We start from the raw sequence: 22725 nt of genomic DNA, 5'->3' as shown, positions 1-22725 counted from the left end.
GAACAATCAAAAGAGAAGAAGAATTAAATAACAAAAATGAAGGGTGGGGTGGAGGAAAGAGTATAAAAGATGTTCATTTTACTCATTTTTAGTGACCTTAGAGGCAGTGGCGAAGCAACGATTGTTTTAATTTTAAAAATATCCTCAACCTATCATCAAAATTTTTTTTCTTAATTGAAAATTTATAAGCATAACATCTAAATTGATTTCTACAAAAATTTATTTGAAATGTGTATAATTATGCTATAAATAGTACCATATTCATCTGCTTCAATTTAACCTATGCTTCCAATCAACAAGCTAGCTAACATCGATTGTATACCCAGATAAGAAGACTATCTTCTCCCTTATAAGGTGGATTGTATGCCCATATAACATTTCATAACAAGCAAAGCATAAACACATTGATTCCTCTTTGTTTAGTTACGACAAATTAGAAAATGATTTTAAGAAATAATTAGTTAATTTATTAATTTTTATCTTCAAATTGAAGATAACTCAAAATTAATTAATATTGATTTTCAATTGTAAAAATAAAATAAAAAAGTCAAACATGATGAGATAATCATCACAAATGAAATAAGCAAGAAATAAAATTAATTTACTTTCTAAACTATATTTTTTATCTATAAACAATATTGCATACATTAATTCATTTCTTATCAAAGAAAAATTGGCCTACTTTAATGCATGATAGTTGTTTTAATATGTAAGCCGAATTTGTTTTGAAAGTATGTGAAGAAAATTATCAAGATATATAATGTATATTTTCTTCATAGTTTTGTATACAAGCATGAATAATGCACATGCAGCTAGAATAATTTGGCCATTTTTTTAAAATAAGTCTTTGTTCCATATCAAAAATTCACAAAAAATAGCAATGTTGTAATTACGAAATAATAAAACATTATCAAGTACATGCTTGAAATAAATAAATGAGCTAACTAGTTTTATCAGATTTAACGACTGCCATTCTTGATTTGGTTCTTATAAAAAGAGGAAAGTTTCAGCTAATTGATTGTTCATGGGCCAGCCAATTATTCCAAAAAAGGGCCGGTTGGGGCAGGTGTCCCCAAGGCCCCCATTGTAAATCTGGCGATGCATACAGTACTATCTTGATGCAATTCAGGCAAGTTGGTACTAGAAACAACATGATGATTCCATGGATAGACGATGGTACCATTTAGAGGAGAAATTCAGGGGAGCATTTCTAGTGTTATTTTAAATCTTCTATAGTTATTATTATTATTATCGTTGTTATGTGATTCTCTCGAGTGTTTGTGATGCATGCACGGGGGGAGGGGTCAAAACAATATGAGAATTTGTTTTGACCTTTGGGCTGCTGGTGTTCTCGGGTGGGCCTTGATTGCTTGGTATGGAGCTAAAAAAATTGTGGGATTCTACTTGGAGTTAGCTCATAAATGCTTGAGCTGAAATTTAGCTCAATGATTGGAGATTAAATGCACTTCCTAGCTCATTAATTCAAAAAGGTATGCTTTGAATTCATTATGGTGGAACTTGTCACTTTCCCTTCCCCATGCTGCCTCTCAGTTTCCTCCTTATCTCCTCGATTTCTCTTGGGTTTTTGTTGTTCCCGTAGCCCTGGCTGTCTTTCTTGTGCCCGCGGTTCGTTCTTTGTGCTGGCTGTTCGGGACCCCTGCTGGTTGGGTTTCCCGTGGCTTCCAACTTGGTCTTCCATGGCCTTTTTGCTCTGTTTCCTGGGTCGTCTTGGGAGCTGTTGTTTTGTGGCTTATGGCTTTTCATTTCCCTAAATCTAATTGGTTTAGTTGGAGGTGCTATGGTTGTTTGGTTCCCCTCTCTTGCCTATATATAGAAGATGTTTTGGAAAGAAAAATGTTGGTGAAAATTGAGATTTTTAGAGTATAAAACCTGCGAGTTTTGTTGGAAAAGCTTGCGAACTTGTTCCACCTCTCCTCTTCTTCTCCTCTAGGATAACTTGCGAGTTATGCCTCCTTCGTCTTGGCTTCTAATCTCTTGTCTCTCTGCAAGTTTCATTCCACTTGTATCCTTCTTCTCAAGGCAAAGCTTCTTTAGGTGTTTGTTTTTATTTCTTAAGTTTGTAAGTCATTTTCTAAGTGTCTTGTAAGCGTCTTTGTTGTAAGTGTCAAAAGTTGTAAGTGCCTTCTTATTATGATATAAAAGGTGTCTCTTTTTTTTAGTATTTTCTATATTTCTATCTCCTAGGAAGGTTTAGCTTTTGCTCGCAAAAATTTGGGATTGGGGGTCTTGGGTTTAGGGAAGAGTGTTTTCTTGTCCCCATTTATTTCACAATGCTTGTGCGACTTCTTAGACACTCTATCTTCTCCTTGAACGCAATTTAGCCAACCCGCATAAATATTGGTTTCTTCTTGTGTTGTTTGGTCTCCTTATTGGTACTTTGTGCATTCAATGTCCTCTATCTTGCCTCCCGGTCGGATTTTTTGGCATAGAAGTAAGTTTTTCCTAACATGGTCAAGGTAAAGCAAGTGTGGAGATTAATTAGTGTAGCATGCAGAGGTTCTTGAAATTGTTAATGCAGAACTCACTTCCATAAAACAAAGTTTCATTTTTCTAGGAACATTTATAAAAATAGCAATCAGATTTGTTATGGGTAAGCAACCAAGTGTGTTAGGGTAGAATCACATAATTCAATAATGTACTTAATTTGTAAACCAAATAGATTCGCCTTATATCTTATACTCCAATCCAAAAAAAAAATCCCAAAATGTGCTTCTTGCATACGCCAAAGCTTCCTTAGGCTAAAGATGACCAAAAAACAATTTAAGCAATCACCTAGCTTCAGCATTACAAAAGCTCCCCCTTCAAAAGTTTTCCTTTTGGAGATGTTAGTTGCCAAAACCCCTTCACCTTTATAATTACTTACAAAACAAACCAGGATGTCCATAAAGGTATAAAAACAATAATTTCCCTTACATTATCTCGAAATGTTATCTTGAAATATGCATAAAACCATGGCCCTAAAATATAAGACTTATTAAATTCATTATGATTTGAGACCATTGAAATTGGTAAAATAGGACAAGCAACAGAAAGAGTGATGGATATGTAGTATTAAGTATTAAAAATGAATATATAAGATTGGTTCTATTTTGTCTCAAGGATGATTGGGAGCTAGCATTGAATGTCGAACGTCATAAAGAAGATTTCAAATGTAACAAGTATACAACTTGCTTTGTTTGCCAATATGTGCTACATAATGCTATGTTATCAAAAGATATTAGTTGATTGTTTTGGTGAAATTTAAATAACAATTCCTCTTTTCATTAAATAAACACATCAACAAATTTATAAATGATGTCAAAATAAAGATTATAATTGTAAATAGCATTACATTTTTCAAGCATAATAGCATCGAATCAACTCACTACATTTGATGGAAAGTAGCATAATACTATTAGAATCTAGATTACACTAATGTTAACTAGATAATTATTGTTATCTAGATAACACCAAACCATGCCTTATTTTGGATAGTAACAAGCAATAGTAATCTTAACATAAAGGTAAAAAACAATAGTTTCCTGTGCATTTTGTCTACAAAATGTTAGAAATTTTTACTCTAGAGCCCACCAAAATGCTCAACTATAAATCTACATATGGTTCCAGCAATATATACAAGAACTTGTAAATTTATTAGGAATAAAGACCATTGAAAGATGCACAAGAATAGAATGAATATGCAACTCAGAAAGAGTGATAAACTGGTAGCGTTCAACAATAACGTATGAGATTACTTCATTAGCTCAAGAATGACCAGTAATTAGCCGTATGTGTTGAACATCACAACAAAGTTTAGCCCCCCCACATGCCTAAGATTGTAAATGCAAAACTTATATTAGTTTTATATTTCGACATCTATTATATAATGTTATGTTTTTAGAGGATATCATTTGTTTGGTTTGGTGACATTATTAAATAACAACTTCATAAATAACATTTAACTATTTAAGAAGGTTATTTGGTTTAATATTTTCTTTGATGTAATATTATGTTAGGCTGTATTGCTTAGAATAAAATTGCTGTTTAATGTTATCTCTCACAAAGGGATTGTATGAATAACAATAGTGGGTAGGAGTATTGTAATCTAAAATAGTGGCCGAATTAGAATGTTATCTACATATTTTCAAACTTTATAGTCAAAAAATAATAAAATTAAAAGAAAGGACATAATCTTCATTGCTTGTTCTAAATAAAATCATGCTCTCTATGTAAGATTATAATGAAACATGCACGCTGCATTTCATGGATAACGCTACTACTTGAATAGCATTATTGTATGCATAACAATGTTATCTAAATAATAGCAAATCAAACGTAATCTAAGTTCTATTATTACGACATTTGGATAACAGCAAATCTACTTTTTAATGATTAAAATAAATGACATAATATTACAACCTTTCTTAAATTCTAATCCTTTTTCAAAAGCATTACATTTTTCAAATATGATATCATTGCATCAAGCGCCCTGCATTTGAAATACACCACTACGACATTAAACAACATTGTTATCTAAATAATGGTGTCGTCTAAATAGAATTGAACCAAACAGCCCCTGGTTTCAGGTCCTCCAAACGCCCCAACAGCGGATATACATTATAAGGAACTTATGTCGGCCTTCCACGAAATTAAGTTTGTTTCGTTAAAAATACCAAACCTAAGATCACAGAAAACGTTACGCTATCAGAACTAAGAAATAATGTTTTAAAAAAAAAAAAAACTTGCCTAACACGGAACTATGAGAATGCTCTTGCTCGTCTTTATAAGATGGACCCGTGTCCTGTAAGAGTTCCACCTCTTTGTAATCCAGAGAGCTACTGGCATCCGGTGCGTCTACATCAACAGAATCATTGAATGCAGCATTAGTACTTATCATTTCCACGCTTTCTGGTGCTCCATCGCTCCTCAGATCATCCACAGCCGTCCTAAAGACCGGCGATCCATCTCCCAGCCGACCTGATCGATCACGCGGAGACTCGTGCGAATTGGCAGCAGGCGGCGCCTCCGCAGAGCTCTCGACGAACCCGTCCGGAAGCGAGTCTGCCTCCGGTAGACGGTTCGCCGGGTGGGTTTCCATGTTCGGTACAGATGTGCGAAATAGATGAAAAACGTGGAGAAAAGCAGCAGAAAAAAGATTTTCGAAGATATTATGTTAGGGCCTTTGTTCTTATTGAAGCGTGTAGACCTCCGGCGACGCGGGCTAACCTAGCGGAGCTGATCCGAAATGATTAGCAAGTGGAGTTTAGGTAAAACTCCTCCATTTAGAATACCCATCCATTACGTCTAGTTAGACTCGTTTGCAGGTTGCAATATTTTGATGGCATAAGAAATTTAGGAGATTTTTCATTTATGTCATAATTTTTTTATTATATATTTAAATATGTATATTTATTTATATATTATTTTAAGAAAATGCATATAATAATTAATTTAAATTAATATTATATAATATATTTTAATATTTTTAAATTAATTCTATATTAAAAATTAAAATTTTCTAAATAAAACATATTTTTTTTAATTTAAACTAAGAAATAGAGCTCAACAATTGAGTCAAGCTCGAGCTTTCTAAATGAGCTCGAGCAATCAGTCGAGCTCAAGCCTATTAACTTTTTAATGAGCCGAACTTAAGCTCTATAACAGCTAAACAAGCTTAGCTCAATCAAGCAGATACTCAACCCTTAGGAGCTACTGATAGGTTAATGATTGTTAGTGATCTCATGGCTATTGTAAATGTAATTTTGATGAATGATATAGTGAAAGTATTTCAATCTATATGATATTTAATTGCTTTCGTTGGCTATTGAGTTATATTGATGATGTTTAGAAGCTCTAATAAATGATTAAAAAATATAAAATAAAAATTTATTTCAAATTTGATTCAGTGGCATGACACAATTGCTCTTAGTTCGTACAAACTATGTATAAATCATCAAAGAGGGAGGAGGGTAGTTGGTCTCCCTTCCATACCGATTTAAACATGTATGAATCCATCAATTTTATCTTGCTTTGGGTAGTTTAAGGTCTAAACATGCTTAAAATCATGTGATTTTGGTTCTATTTGATTTATATCTTCAAATTGTACCGTCTCGATTATAAAATTGCTAAAGTTAATGACTTCTGAAATAATTATCAAAGATTTATAATTTGAGTTTGTATGTTATTTATATTAACATAAATCATGCAAAAATTGTGATTGATCAAATTAATTTTGTGAATCATATTAATTACATGTTACAAAACTTTAGCATTATTTTTAGACATATAATTCAATTGAGTAACAAATGGAAGGATAACACAAACATTGAAGAGTAAGATGATAATCTCTTTGGAAATGAAAAAAACTCTATTATTCTATTTGAGAGATTTAAGTCTTTAGTCAAATGTTTAAGAAGGTGCAAGCTTCTGTTCAGGATATATAGAGATAATTTTAATATTTTAAGTCATTAATTAGTAGTTGAAAGACAGCTGGTAATAGATGAAATAATTTGATAGATGGCTGAAAAATAAAGATTATCATGATGCTTTTCGAATATAATAATAAAAGTTTAAAAAATAAGAAATGCTACAAAGATATGGTGGTCTATAACCAAGACAAGGAACATCTACTGGGGAATATATTTAAAGTTTTTTTTTTTTTTATCATAGGTAAATGATGAGAAGAAAGTATGCTGTTGCACACTATACAGCAGACTTAAGCTTTATTTATGATAGTTTTTTTATTGCTTTATAAAGCTATTTTTCAATGCAAGAAATTATAGTTTAAGAAAATTTTGAATTACAAGTTACTTTAGAAAGTAATAAGAAAATTGTCACAAACTAAACATCAAGCAATACGAAAGCAAGCAATGTAAAGAGCTTGTAACTCACACATAAAGCTAAAGGTATCAAAACGGGTCAACAAGTCAGGTTTGGGTTCAACCTGAATTGACACGTCCAAAAAGGTTGGCCCAAACCCGAACCTACATGCGAACTCGGACTACTGGAAGTAGGTGAAACGTGAATGGTGCAGAGCGTTGCAGGTTGGCAAACAGGTGTGGTTCGTGCTGACGAAGCAAGTCAAGGACTACATGTGAAGCGGGTGAGGTGCGTTGGTCAACCGGGTGGACACAGATTGATTCAATCAAATGAAATATACTGAATGCTGGCGGGTGAGGTGTGCCATTCCTGATCGGGTTAGTCGGTGCAGTGTGGAGCAAGCACAGACGAAGCGACTAGCGGGTGCGGGGCCTATGGGCTAGGTTGGCGGACGCGACAGAGCTGGGATTGAGCGTGACAGAGGATTTCAGGTTTCTAGGCTAGGGTTTCCGACTCATTCGGGTTGCTTTAGGTTTCTGGTTCAACTCGAATCCTACTCGATTTTAAAAACTTGTCAGAATCTCAAACCCGAATTTGACCCATATGGCAAACATGTTGATCCAAACCCGAAAATTTTCAAGTCAGGTCCGGATCTGATTTTGTGCTAGGTCAAAATTTGACACCCTTGCATACAACAAAAATAGAGTGGTTTGATTGCATAACTTGTATCCGACAACTAAAGAAACCAAAGGATTTCTTTGCACGAGTGGACAAATATAATACAAAGATTACAACTTCACTCTCTCAATAAAGAAAAAAAATAGTTGTATATATTTGAAATATTCTTGTCCCTGTTGAAAGATTTAATCACAACTATTTTAATAATATTTATCTAAAAAGCAGAATTAAATTTTAATTTTAAAAATAATGAAAATCTTACGTATATTTATAATAATTAATGCTAAATCAAAATTAATCATATCATCAATATCATAATGTATATTAGGCTTATCATATATTGTCAATGTCTATCTTTATTATCAAAGTCTTTACATCTCTATTACTTAATAGCCACGATGGACGTGGAGGTCGCCGGAGAAGGCTATGACGGTGCCGGCGGTGACAATGGTGGTCGATGGTGGTGATAGTGGTGGCTGGTGGCTACTACACGAACAATTATTACGTCCTCCGACCGGACGTAGAGGAACGTCCGGTCGGAGGCAAATTCCTGCCAAAAAACGAGTTGTACTGAGCAAATACCGAGCAATATCAAACAATTACGAAGAATACCATCATTTGAAGATCCAATACCGAGTTATACCGGGCTTTACCGAGCAAATACCGAGTTATACCAAAGTTGTACCGAATTTTTCCCAGAAAAACTCTGTACAACTCGGTATTTCTCAGTACAGCTCGATATAACTCGGTATTGGTCTTCAGAGAACGGTATTCCTCATTATTATCAAATAATACCTAGTTGTACCGAGCAAATACCTAATTTTTTGTCCGGAAATTACCTCTGACCGGACATTCCTCTGCGTCCTTGCACCGGACGTAATAAAAGTTCCTACTACACTGGTTGGTGAGAGTGGGCGACGGTGGTGGTTGATGGTGGCTGTCGGTGAGCGGAGGTGGCTGATGGTGGTTGCTGGCCGGTGGATATTTCTTTTTGGCATGGAACCCCCTTAATTGAGATGGGGCAATGAGGTGACAATGCTTTAAAAATATTTCAAATCGAAAGAATTTCTAATACATCAAAAATAAACTAGAATATAATATAGTGAATTTACTTTACCTTAAATTTATTTTTACCAAATTATCAAAATCCTGTATTTGAATTACTTGCACCCTAAAATCTCAATTCTCACATTCCATATTTCTTCACCCGGGAAAGGAAATGGTCGGGCCCGGCCCGGCCCGACCCGTTCTTCCATAGTCTCGCTTTTTCTGGGTCCGTGATCGCGACGCCGAAGAGGCCGCGCCATGGAACTTTTTCTCCGCCGCCCTACATGCGTATTGCTCATCCTCGTCCTTCTGCCGATCGCTTTTCGTTGTTCGAACGGAGAAGTGGTCACTCTCACCGCCGATACGTTCACAGATAAGGTACTGTCGCATCTCCGATCCGCCCTATGGAATCTTTCTAGCCTCTTCTCCTTGTTTATTTTGTCCTATCCAAGAGTATTTATTAGCCGATCTTCTTTCATTGTTGATCTACTTTTTTGTGCTTTATTGTTCATTTGATTAAGTCCTGCCAATTTGAAAACTTCTGCTCTTTGCGTGAGCGAATCACGTGAGTTCGGCTATTTTTGACGGAAGAGAGGATCCTGTTTAATTTGGACAGATTTTGGTGGTGATGGCAGGATTTGATTTAGTAATAGGAATCAGGAAAGGGCTTTATGGAGTATTAATGTTAAGCTCGAAACGAAACATATATATGTTTTTTCTGATTTCCATTATGTATCAGTCTTTGTAGAAAATTGAAGTCCACGCACTTGTTGATATCAGTCCAAACATCGATGAGCGATATTACTGTGATGTCAACTTGTCATCAACGTCAAGGCTTGAATGGGATTTGATGCGTGTTTTAACTGATAGTTTCCTTGTTGTTAGGGTTATGAGCCTATGATCTAAGATTTTTACAAGGCGCGTACATTCATGAGGAATAATTGGGTATCGCAGTTTGTTTAATTATATGATAATCACAATATAGGAAAGCCTTTTTTTCTGCGAATGTATGCGTTCAAGGGAAAGATTATTGCAGGTGTCTTGTTTTCACCTTAATATATTAATTGGTATATTTGGACTCCCAGTTTTCTGTCCATTCTACAGCCAATGCCATCTGCATACTTTGGTTTGCGAGGTGATGTTTTTGTTATGTATACATCTCTTGAGCTCCATGCATTCCCCCTTGTAGCTTAGTGTATCGATGGATCTCATACAGTGTTAGGGAATGAAAATAAATTTATAATAAGAGCTTTTCACATGTTTAAGTATGAATTGATTGCTTCATCTTGTAGCTTAGCTCCCAATTCTCAATTCCTGCTTCTTCTTACATAGCCATACCTCAATTCCTTTTTTCATTACATATCCCATTCATGTTGTAATTGTAATATTTACAATGTGTTTATCTCTCCTCTAAAACAAGATATTTGTCATAAGCTCCTAAAATTGACATTTTCATGTAACTTTCCATTCTCAATATTATTTTGTTGAAAGAAGTAGAAGAGCAGCACAAAACTCAACACAAAGGCTCAATCAATTGTGTAGTTCGGTGAGATTGTCTCAGCTAAGCCCACAATTTCCGAAAGAAAATATTCCATTATAGTTCAAAAGAGTATATCACAATCTTATCTTACGTGCAATACTCTAAATTCAAAAAATAGCAAGGAGAAAATAAAAAGAGAGCTATTTTTTAGTATGCCTTAACTTCACACCCTCATAGCAATCACTTGACTGCCTCAATGGTATAGAATATGCATTAGAAAGGTGGATCCCTCCCCCCCTTTTTTTAGTAAAAAAGAAAAAACCTGGCCGAACTTCTAAAAAGCAGCCCGCCCGCTTCCATAGAAAAAGATCGTGGCAACGTAGACCTAAGTGGGTTTATTGGATCCTCGGGAACCATCACAAGTACGGCCGGCCTATAGAACGAGAATGCCGTGGTGTCGTCCAGCGGAGCTTAGAAGAAGGTTACTCGGAGCCTAGAAAAAGGAAGGTTACTCGCGCAGACAGCTGACTCCTTTTCAATAGAAAGGAATAGCCAAACCAACCCAGCTGACTGTGAAATATCAGCGATCTTATCGGCCGGCAAACCGGAGACGGACGACCACGGTCCCGACCTTACCAGCACCGTAGGTTTACTAATAAATGAAGCCCCTCCACCGTAGGTTTACTAAATAGATTATTTCACTTTCACTTCCACATTGATCGTCTTTCGACACTACCTTGTTGTCGGTCTTTGGCATTGTCATTGCAACCTTGTTGATGGCTCTTGACAATCCTTCAATGACATTTGCTATAGTATGCTGACATTTTCCATCACGGTAATGATTTGACATGCAATTCGATGGCTTCAACAATTTCATCACAAATCTAAAGATAGGAAATGTTTTATTTATTTATTTATGTCTAGTCCTCTATGCATGCATCTTCTATAATAATTCTTCCATTGATAAAAAAACATGGAATTTGGTGAAGCCAATATGATGTAGAATTATATATATTTTTTGTATGCAATCAATAATTGGCTTTTATTTAGCTTGCATGCAAAGGTGGTGCTGATCCTTGTCTCCGGAAGGGAGAAGAACCGCGACCAGCTTCTCGGTAGAGAAACTTCACCTAGACTCTTACCTGCTTGACCGCTTCACCCCTTGGCCTAGCCAAGTTACAGACAACGGACGAGAGAGAGAGAGAGTAGGGAAAACAAAACAGGGAACTGAGCCAAATCCGAAATCTGTCTTATTAACGTTTAAACTCAATATTTATACACAGACAAGCCTCAGGCCAAAACAACAGAGGCCATTTATTTAACTACACCAATCAAAGAAAAATAAGAAAAGAACTACTCTGCTATTAAGCCCCTGCGTCATTCTACCGGGGTGGGGAAGAACTCCTCCACATTGTAGTGGGGAGTTAAATCCGAGACATTAAAAACAGCCGAAATGTTGTAGTCGCCCGGGAGGTCTACTTGATAGGCATTGTTATTGATCTTCTTTATAATCCTGAAGGGTCCATCGACTTTGGGCTTAAGCTTGCTGCACGCGCCCGCGGGGAACCTCTCTTTCCTCAGCTTGATCCAAACCAGATCGCCTTCGTGAAACTGAACTTCTCGCCGGTGCTTATTAGCTTGGTTTCAGTATTTCTCATTCTGCCTTTCTATCTCTTTTTGTACATGCTGGTGTAATTTTTGGATTTCCCTACAGCGCTGTTCAGCTTCCTGGCTGTACGTCGGCGAGTTTCTAGCTGGAATTAAATCACAGGGAGTCAACGGATTGCTGCCATACACAACTTCAAATGGACTGTGCCCCGTTGTTTTATTTGGCGAGCGATTGAATGCGAATTCAATCTGGGGTAATATAAGGTCCCATTGCTTGGTGTTCTTCCCTACAAAACATCGCAATAAATTGCCCAAATTGCGATTTACTGTCTCCGTCGGTTTGCGGGTGGGCTACCGAACTAAATTGAAGTCGCGTACCCAGTTTTCCCCATAAACTACGCAAAAAATGACTAAGAAATTTAACGTCTCGATCGGAGGTAATTGACTTTGGTAGGCCATGGAGTTTGACAATCTCCCTAAAATATAAATCGCCAAAATGAGTCGTATCGAGAGTTTGCTGCAGGCTACAAAATGGGCCATTTTGGGGAATCTATCCACAACAACCATAACAGAGTCTTTGCTCCTTTGGGTGCGCGGTAACCCCAGAACAAAATCTATACTGACATCCTCCCATGGGCCGAGAGGTACTGGAAGGGGCAGATATAGACCAGCATTAGTCACCGGCGTTTTGGCTATCTTACATACTCGACAACCTCTCACATAGCGAAGTACGTCTCTTCGCATGGTAGGCCAGTAGAACTTCTCCTTTAGCATTGCCAAGTTTTATCACGTCCAAAATGTCCAGACAACCCTCCATCATGGAATTCCGAAATAAGAGCAAGTCGAAAAGAACCTTGCGGAATGCAAAGACAAGATCGGAAAAAGAGAAATCCATCTTGAATATGAAACAGTTGATGAGAACTGTTTTGACAAGCGGTCCATACCGACTGGAAATCAGAATCAGTAGCATACAGGTCTTTAATACTGTCAAACCCGACCACCTTGGTGTGTAACGTCTGCAGCAGAACATACCTTCGGCTTAGGGCGTCGGCGACCTGGTTGTGTTTCCCGGATTTGTGTCTAAGTAGGAATTGGAAGGCGGACAGTGACTCAACCCAAGTGGCATGGCGTCCTCGTAGTTTCTTCTGACTGTCCAAAAATTTGAGGGCGACGTGGTCGATATATAGGACAAATTCTTTACAAAGAAGATAGTGGTTCTAGTGGTGCAAGGCACGGACTATGGCGTAGAACTTGTCGTACGTGGAGTATTTTTGTCTAGCTTCGTTCAACTTTTCACTGAAATAAGCCACGGGTTGCCCCTCCTGGCTCAATACTGCACCGATGCCCACATTAGAGGCGTCGCAATCCACTTGGAACACTTTGCTGAAATCAGGTAGGCGTATAACCGGGTCAGATGTAATCTTCCTCTTTAGCTCCTGAAAGCTGAATTGAGCATCCTCCGTCCAAGCGAAGGACTCAGATTTAAGTAGATTTGTAAGGGGAGCAGCCACCGAGCTGAAATTGGCGACGAATCGCTTGTAAAAGGATGCCAAACCAAGGAACCTGCGCACTTCGGTTACAGAACTTGGGATGGGCCAACTATTAATGGCTTCCACTTTGCTCGGGTCCACCTCTATTCCCATGGCAGAGAGAATGAATCCCAAAAATTGGATTCGAGTGTCCAAGAATCGATACTTGTGGGGATGGCAATATAACTTCTGTTCCCGCAGCAGAGTTAGCACTTGTCAGAGATGGTGTAGGTGGGTCTGTAAGTCTGAGCTGTAGACCAAAATATCGTCGAAGTAGACTACTTCGATCACAAATCGGCTCAAGAAGGGTTGGAACAACTGGTTCATGAGGCGCATAAACGTGCTTGGGGCGTTGGAGAGTCCGAACGGCATCACCAACCACTCATACAGTCCGTCCCTCACCCTGAAGGCAGTCTTCCACTCGTCACCTTCCCATACCCGAATTTGATGGTATCCGCTTCTCAAATCTAGTTTGGAAAAGATTGTAGACCCCTTGTAATTGATCGAACAAGTCATCGATTCTGGGAATAGGAAAACGGTAGCGGATAGTAATTTTATTTAAGGCTCTACTGTCGATGCACATTCTGTAGCTGCCGTCCTTCTTGGGTACAAGCAGTGCGGGTACCGCACCGCACACGGACTAACACTAGGGCGGATGAAGCCTTTGGATAACAACTCCTCAACCTGCCGCTGTAATACCATGTGCTCGTCGGGCCTAAGCCAGTACGGTGGCCTGTTGGGCAAGACAGCCCCTGGTAGCAAATCCACAGCATGTTGCACATCCCTTAGGGGTGGTATTCCCACGGGGAGTTCCTCAACCCACACATCCTGGAATTCATCCAGAAGGGGTTGTACTTCACTGGGTAGCTCTGTTTGAGAGGTAGTGCTCTCCTTGAGCAATAGGAGGTATCCACCCTCTGTTTGTTGAAGGGCTAGTTGGCATTCGGCCTTCTTAATCATTATTGGATCCTTAGTGGATTCTTTCAAATGAGGGTCCAAAGGCATTAACAACAACTGCTCTCCGCCGTGAGACACCGTATAAGTGTTGGCGGCCCCATCATGGTAAGCCTGCCGATCATATTGCCACGGGCGACCCAACAATAGGTGACAGGCATCCATGGGCAACACGTCACACCAAACTTGATCTTGGAATTTGCCAATTGAGAACGAAACTAGACAACGTTTTGAGACCTCGACCTCCCTACCTCGTTGGATCCAAGATAGTTTATAGGGCCAGGGATGGACTTCAATGGGGATCTATAACTTCTGCACCAAGGCACAAGAAGCTATGTTCTCACAGCTGCCATTGTCAATAATGATTTGGCATACTCGATTTTTGATGGTGCACCTTGTTCGGAAGAGGTTGTGGCGTTGGACGGGCTCTTCCCTTTGGGTATTAAGCAACCGGCGAAGGACCAACAACTCGCCGTCATCAGCACAAATGACTGTGGGTGCAGGCGATACTCCTGTTTCCTCCATATCTACTTCCTTCAGTGGGGCTGCGTCAACTTCCAATTCTTCTTCTTCAATAATAGTGATTACCCTTCGAGTAGGACAGTTGGACGCAATATGTCCATATCCTTGACACTTGAAACATTTGCGCGCCTACGTTGCACTGGCAGCATTCGAAGGCGGGTTCCACAATTGCCCTGCTGATTGTGACGGGATTGGTTTCTTGTGAGACGTGGACGCCCCATTCTTGGAATTCTGGACTTGTTTGCCTTCCCATATTTCTCTGGGTCTAGGATGACTAGACGGCGTGGTCTTTTGATGTTTTTCCACTTTTAACGCCAAATTGATGACGTCTTGGAGGGTCCAGAAGGGTTGTAATTGCACCACATGGGCAATGGCGGGCTGGAGACCATCCAAGAACCTTGCGATCGTGTTCTCCTCTGGCTCGATGAGGTCACATTTTAAGGCCAGTTGTTCAAACTCAGCTGCATACTCCTCAACGGATAACTGACGCTGGTGCAGTCGGTGAAGCCTCAAGAACAGTTCTTGTCGGTATGGTTCCGGAAGGTATTTGCGCTGCAGTTCTTTCTTCATCTTGTCCCAATCCGTGATCTTGGACTTACCTTCTCTGGCTCTATTGCGCCTCAGATTTTCCCACCAAAGTGAAGCGTTCTTTCGAAGCTTGATCGCAACTAGCTTGACAATTCTTTCAGCAGCCACTTCTTTGAACTCAATAATTCGCTTTACAGTATGTATCCAATTCAAGAATTCATCCGGATCGAGCCTTCCCTCAAATTCAGGGAGATCGATCTTAATCTCGCCATCCTCCCTGAAGGCCGGACGGACTCGCCTGTGCCGTCGACGAGGGTCTTCTTCTTCGTTGGAGGTATCCTGGTGGAAGGGATTAACATCATCTTCTTCTTGATGGCTCTCTGCATCTTGTTGCTCTCTTCGGGCCAACTCTTGTTGCAATCGGCAGACCTCATGTTGCAAATCTTCCACCACAATGTCACGGACAGGACGTTGGCGATTACGTCGAGGAGACATCTTGCCGGCTCTGATACCAAATGGTGCCGATCCTTGTCTCCGGAAGGGAGAAGAACGGCGACCAGTTTCTCGGTAGAGAAACTTCACCTAGATTCTTACCTGCTTGACCGCTTCACCCCTTGGCCTAGCCAAGTTACAGACAACAGACGAGAGAGAGAGCCAGCAAAATAGGGAACTTAGCCAAATCCGAAATCTGTCTTATTAACGTTTAAACTCAATATTTATACACAGACAAGCCTCAGGCCAAAACAACATAGGCCATTTATTTAGCTACACCAATCAAAGAAAAATAAGAAAAGAACTACTCTGCTATTAAGCCCCTACGTCAATAGCTCTCTCTTTTTTTCTTTTTTTTGGGGGGGGGGGGTGCGGTGTTCAAAGCCATAAGTTGCACTATGTAGATCTCCTCCAAATCACCATGAAGAATATTGTCTTAACATCTGACTGCAGATGCTACAACTTCTTTGAAACTATTATGCTCAGTACCCTTATAATAGTAGTTAAATTGACAATAGGATGAAAAATGTTATTAAAGTCGATACCTTTGTTCTTCTTATTCTTTTTATTTCCACTATTCTCTTTCTTGATTTTGGAAATCTATTTATTTTGTAATGCTCTTTATCCTTTAGTACTTGAGCTAATGTCAAAGTTTTATTTTATACAAAGGGTACTCTCCTCTTTATTGTCACGTCCCACTTGACAAAGTATTTAATTTGCATTGCCTGTTCAAAACACTCAGCTTCACCAAAACCATTTAGCAATAAATAATGCAAAAAATGAGAATATTTTTGTGTTGAGTTAACCACAATTATATCACATATGTATTCAACAATGACCGTCTTAACACTTGTAGGAGCTTGTTTGCATCCTTCTTATGCAGTAACTTTAGAAATCTTCTCTAGCTTAATCCCTTCTCTCATGTTGGCATATTCCATGACATAGGTCAATCTGGATGCATGCATGATTGCTTCATTAATATCATTCATATTTTTGATGGTTTTTGATTTTGATCATCTCATAATATGAATCCGAAGTGCCAGTTACATTTCCAATGAAATACATTTTATAGACTTAAGGCCTAATGGAATCCACATGCTCACAAGAAAGATGCTAAAAAAAAAGAAGAAGAAATGTTGACCTCCTTGCTAATTCGAACTTCATTTGTTAGTTCATAGCATCAAGTAAGGGTCCACTATTGATTATCTGATGTTAAATTGTCAACGTTGTTGCATAAGCCCATAATAAGAGGTTAAAAACAACTGGAAATGTAATAGGACTACTTTTTCGAGCTGTCATAATGATTGCTAATCAATTCCAAAGAAACCTTAATGTAGCATCCTTGCTATAGTTGACTTTTCCTCTGTTTTTGCACTCAATTTGCTGTGAACAGCTAGCGTTGCTCCTCAACCTTAATATCCTTATTCTGAACCGCATGCACTTTGTGTAAGTCATCCTTGGTTCAGTTATCTAGGTCTTTCCCCTTACTGGAGAGTTAGATTTTTTAGTTTACTAAATTATGAGGATTGAGTGAAAATACTAGTTGTCTACTTTTTCGAACTGTGGTGAAATATTTTTCCTAAAATCATGGTTATAATGAGATAATCTTGTAAAGCCACATATTTCAGTCGCCTTTTGTGTTGAGTTTTCTCCTCATTTTGCTTACCACCTTACTTTTACCATACAAACCTATTGATTTATGCGTCCTAGAAGCAAGTCCTGCATTCTGGTTTAGAAATTGGTGAACATTACTCTTTTTAGTTGCTTCTCTTCAGTTTTTGTTCATTTTAGCATAGTTTTTTTTTTGGTGTTTGCGTGAGCTGATTGTCCGTACATTTATTATGCTATATAAATTGCGTGTCATATCTATGAATTAAGTTGTACTTATTCGACTCCATTGTACTCATACAGTCATATTACCACATTATCTCCTTGTTTTCTTTTTTCATTCAATCTAAAATTTTCCTTAACTCTGGATCCAGTTAATGGTTCATGCATCCCTAGTTTGGATTAATTCCCTGCTCTGAGCTGGTCAAGTTTGATTACTATGTAGATATTTTGACAATATTGCTTGACCTGAAGCTACGGCATCCTCTCCCAAAAAAAAAAAATAAATAAATAAAACATGTTACTTGAAATTTTACTTTTATTTCGACGAGTGTTGAACAGCAGGTAGTTATTGAGTTTTTTCTCCCAATTTTAAATTGGTAGCAGTTCCTTTTGATTGTGGCTTTTAAATCAGTCTTTAAATAGTTTTGGTATCAAAGTTGATAACTTTTTTGCAAGGTTTGGCGTCATAATGCATCGAAATAACTATTCTACGTGAAGGGGATTCTACTTGCAACAACCCTTATTTCTAAGTTTTGTTTGAGGTCTCATATTTTATCAGTTTAACCGAGCTTTTTACATTGTCATCTAATTTCTTGGTATGATGTTTAGCTTATCATCTGGGCTTATCACTGCAGGTTAAGGAGAAAGATACTGTGTGGTTTGTGAAGTTTTGTGTTCCTTGGTGTAAATATTGGTAAATTTTTTATGGATTTGATTTTTCTTATTTACTAGTGAAATTAGGAGCATTGATCATCTACTGGTAAAACATTTTTTTGTTTTGAAAACTGAAGATTGTTCTGTACAAATATCTTTCGTAACATACTAGATTAATTTTATCTTCCATCTAATTTATTTTTTTGCAAAATATGAGTATTTCAGTAAAAAATTAGGAACACTTTGGGAAGACTTGGGAAAGGCTGTGGAAGCTGAAGATGAGATAGAGGTAGGAGAGGTTGATTGCAGTCTGAACAAAGCAGTATGCACCAAAGTGGATATTCACTCATATCCCACTTTTAAGATATTCTATGATGGAGAGGAGTTTGCGAAATACCAAGGTGAGTTGAATTACGAAATACATGTTAATGTTTTCATATAAAGTTTAGTGGCATCTGGTGTTTTTGATTCATGGCAAACAACTCCAACAGCATAATATATTTGCTTAGCTAGTTTACTGTCCAAGATTTAATTAAGTAAAACAGAAATTAAATCATTAAAAATTTGCATATGAATAATCTCTAAAGCAATTTAGTTATTCCACATGGAGTATGATGTTTACCTACCACATTTTCAAAAATCAATGCCAAGTTCTGGAGGTGACATGAGTTTAGTATTAAAGAGATTGGTCAGAATATTGCTCTAAGACACAATATTATAGGAAACAGTTGAAGATCTCAATAATTTCCTAGCAATTTTTGGAAATAGCAAGAATTCTACAAAAAAAATCCGCACAAAATCAGGAAAACAGTAGGTAATTTGTATTATTTGATGAAATAGAAATAGAAAATACTAAGATACAAATCATACAATTGTTCCTCTATTCGAGAGGAGGATCTATCTCTTCCAAATCTTTAGACGTAGCTAGAGCACAAAAAAAACCTAAATCTAGGAGATATGAAATTTTCAGCCAAATTCAAGATGCCCTAATCCTAGGAAAACAAACTATTTAATGCATACAATCCAAAAGGAAATATCTAAACATTCCCTACATTCAAATTTCCCTCCTAACTCCCTAAAAAATCCTTCCAAAACAGTGCGGTTTGGGCTGGGCGTGCGAACGGTGCGTACAGGAGGCGAACATTCTCCGCTTGTTTCGCATAGGCCGGACCGGCTGGACCGGTCCAATAATTGATGATCATCTATTGTTTGAAATCATGCATCCCTTTATTCCACTGTGTGAAAGAGCCAAGTTGTACATGTGAAAAATGAACCATGTCTAATGTCTTTGTGTTTAATGGGCCAGAACTCCATAGTCTAGCGAGCATAAATGCCAGGGTGCTTAAATAAATGAATTAAATGTATCAAAATTTTTTATTTATGGTTGGGGATGTCAGTGGGTGGGGGTGTTATGGTGGGTCGGGAACTGGTTTGGCCTGTGGATTGGTACTTTTTTGCACTTATATTAGTCAGATATTTGTAATGACATCCAGTTGCAATAGTGATGGTGCTGTCCAAGTATATACGACTTAATATACAAAAATGTGATTACTGTGATTTTTTGTATGCCATGTATAAGCATTTATATACCAACATCAGAGTTTTAGGTTTTGTTTGGGAAGACTTTCTTACTGCTTTCTAAAACAGTTTTTTAGTTAAAAATTTTGTTGAATTAGAAATTTTTGTACTATAAAGCTGCTTTAAAAAGAAGAAAAAAGCTGTCCTAAATGAAGCCTTAGATTAGAAATTATGTAAGCACTTGGTTGGTACTATTATTCTGGAGAAATTATTCCGGACTTGTGAGTGTATACACTGTGAATAAATTTGTACACAGTATGTATCAAATTTTTATGCACATTGTTTGTACATAGTTTGCACACTCATAGTCCGGATGGTTCTTCCCATTCAGATTTCACACAGAATAATTTATTGTTATTTTGAGATTACCATGATATAAAATTTCCCCCCTATTAAAAACTTATTGGCCAACAAAAACAAAACAGAGGAAGGAAATTGAAGATGTTTGAAAATGCAGATCAGTTCAAGTCAATATTATGTTATATATTATTATGAATATCAGTGCCCCTATTGCGCTGTTGAAATAATTTTGCTTATTCAGAACTTCGTTGCTCATAGTTTCCTTCTTAAAAATGCAGGAAAAAAGGATGTTGAGTTACTTAAAGCATTTGTTCTGAAGGAAGCAGATAAAGCTACAAAATCTAACCTGGAAGATGATCAGGATGAGTTATGATATGTGATCGAATTGTTTCATTCCCACTTGGATTTAGTTATTGTTTCAAATTTCACCTTCTTAGTATTTAATAATTTTTTGAAGTGCTTTTGTCACCCTTTTTTTGGTGCTATTTACTGCATGTTACAGTAACTTGGTTTTTTGTTGTGAAAATTTTAGTTAAAATTCACATTTTGGGACTGTACATCTACTGCATTGATATGAACAATCGCTAAATGATTTGTATTATATTTTTATCGCAAATAATATGCATAATTTATCTATTTATTTGATATTTCTATTATATTTATCTCAAGCTACATCTACTGCATTAAATTCAGATAGTATGCATAATTATATTTAAATAAGTTACATCTATTGCATTAATATAAGCAATCATAACGTTTTAATTTATATTTATCTTTTTATTGATATATATAGTCTAATTTACAAGAACATGGGATAAATATAAATAATTTTTACGGGCTGCTTGGTTTGCTGTATTTAGGGTGCAAAGTAATCTAAATGCATGGGTTTTAGAAATTTTGATGTTTAGCTTGAAGTAAAGAAAATATAGTGTAAAAGAAGTGCTTTGCTAGTAACCAAGGAGTATGGTATATGAATGCCAGTAGCCTAGATTAGAGACCTTCATTACATTTTGAAGAGGCGATGGTCTACCATCTGCCCAAGTGGTAGAGTGAACTTTATAATTTGTGTGATAGAATAATTGCTGCAAAGATTCATACCTTGTGTGAAACTTGTTTAAGAATTTTATTAAGATGAACAATTAATTTACTTAGATTTAGTAATATTTAATAATTTTCATGTAATTTAGGATTTAATGACCTAATGATTTATTGAAGTTGAATTTAGAAGATTTACTTGGCTGTTTGCCTGCAAGTGGAGAATATAAAATTCTTGGAATAGTGAAAAAAAAAATCCAAATAAATTTTGAGTTTTATATGAAAAACAAAATCAACAATATAATTATCTCAAACATATCCTAAGATTAACAAGACTAGTCAAATCAAGTACTAATGCATAAAAACTTGAGCAATAAATAGCACACAAGATTAAAGAACCCAACTAAAATTGTCAGCCACTCATCTTTATTCAGAATTTAAATATTATGGTCAATTCGAAGAAATGAAGTTGTATTTATGGTCACCAACAATAGGTTAGTATTATATTTGAGGCCGTCTTCAAGAAAGGCTCATCTTTTCCGTCCATGGTTATGGAGGCTCATCTTTTCCGTCCATGGTTATGGTCACCGACCTTAGCTTCTTTACTTAGGTACGGAGTGGGAGGAAGATTTTCATTTGAGAGTCATTTCCTTGAAAGGCTAGTTAGGGACTGTTCAATGCTGTACTATTCTTCCAACTCTCACAGTGAGCATCATCGGACGTACACAACTCATCTTAATCTATTAGTTAAGAGCTCAGACTTTCAACTAAGAGGTCTTGAGTTTGAATCTTTGTGTATATGTTGTGTGTATGAATTTGTCTTAAATGACCTAAATGCTAAAAAAAAAGCATCATCGGACGTGTAACCTTTAATGGTATAAAACATAAAATCCCTCTAGATTTGAAGTAGTTCATCATCCAATAAAACAAGATATTTGGCGATGTTATGGATAATAATTTTGTTGGGATTCAAAGGCTTGGTCAAGACCCATTAAGGAGAAGCCCGGAAAAATTAAGTGGGCTAGTGACGACATATGGCTCCAATGCGGGCACAATGCTTGGAATTTATGGAAAAATATATAAAAGGGGATTTATATACATATCATTTTGTTTTATGTTATTTTTATATCTAATATATAAAATTTTAATATTATATGGCTACCACTCATAGAATAAATATGTGTGCATGAAATGAAATATTAAAGTGAATGGTATGGGTGGTAAGAATGAAATATAGAAGTGATATATATTATATTTGATATTAAAATTTTATATGAGTGATAGGAATGTAATATTAAAGTTTTGGACGTTAGATATATAAATAACATAAAATAAAATTATATATGTAAATCCCCAAAATAAAAATATTCTTTCTAATTTTGAAGCAAGTTATCCCTATAACATTTCAACGGGGCTAGAGCGTTAAAAATGAGAGATTATTCTGTGCGGAGACTGGACGTAGAAAGTCATATAGAGATCAACCATAATGCGCCACATCAGCAATACCAAGTCACGATACCGAGCAGTACGGAGCAGTACCGAGCCGTGGTGCGGTGAAGTGATGCATTCTGGTTGGTCTCCGGACGACGTTCTGCATCAGCACAAAATAATTAATAGTTAAGAAGAGACTAAAGACTAAAATATTAATGGTTAAAAGGTTAGAGTTACCTA

The 22725-nt window shown here is 37.0% G+C and overlaps 2 protein-coding genes across 4 annotated transcripts in view; one reads left to right on the top strand and one right to left on the bottom strand.

Annotated features, from left to right (window-relative positions):
- LOC110103476 (alpha-taxilin) overlaps positions 1 to 5335 on the bottom strand; it is a 36345-nt gene extending 31010 nt beyond the window's left edge. The window contains exons 1-2 of one of the 3 annotated variants that reach the window (XM_028700374.1): positions 5228 to 5335; positions 4747 to 5102 (exon numbers count right to left, since the gene is read on the bottom strand). In XM_028700374.1, the coding sequence (XP_028556207.1) occupies positions 4747 to 5098 (352 nt within the window). In that variant the 5' untranslated portion in view covers positions 5099 to 5102; positions 5228 to 5335. The other 2 variants (XM_020832221.2, XM_020832220.2) reach the window with 2 other exon arrangements.
- A 3388-nt stretch (positions 5336 to 8723) lies between these two features.
- LOC110103477 (protein disulfide-isomerase 5-1) lies at positions 8724 to 20487 on the top strand. Its single transcript, XM_020832222.2, has 4 exons — positions 8724 to 8922; positions 18123 to 18181; positions 18367 to 18542; positions 20298 to 20487. The coding sequence occupies exons 1-4, from the start codon at positions 8803 to 8805 to the stop codon at positions 20390 to 20392; spliced, it is 450 nt and encodes a 149-aa protein (XP_020687881.1). The 5' UTR covers positions 8724 to 8802; the 3' UTR covers positions 20393 to 20487.
- Positions 20488 to 22725: the final 2238 nt, after the last annotated feature.

The sequence above is a fragment of the Dendrobium catenatum genome, unplaced genomic scaffold (genome assembly GCF_001605985.2).
Source record: "Dendrobium catenatum unplaced genomic scaffold, ASM160598v2 fragScaff_scaffold_1500, whole genome shotgun sequence".
NCBI classification, from domain to species: Eukaryota; Viridiplantae; Streptophyta; class Magnoliopsida; order Asparagales; family Orchidaceae; genus Dendrobium; species Dendrobium catenatum.
This window is presented reverse-complemented; position numbering and strand designations above follow the sequence as displayed.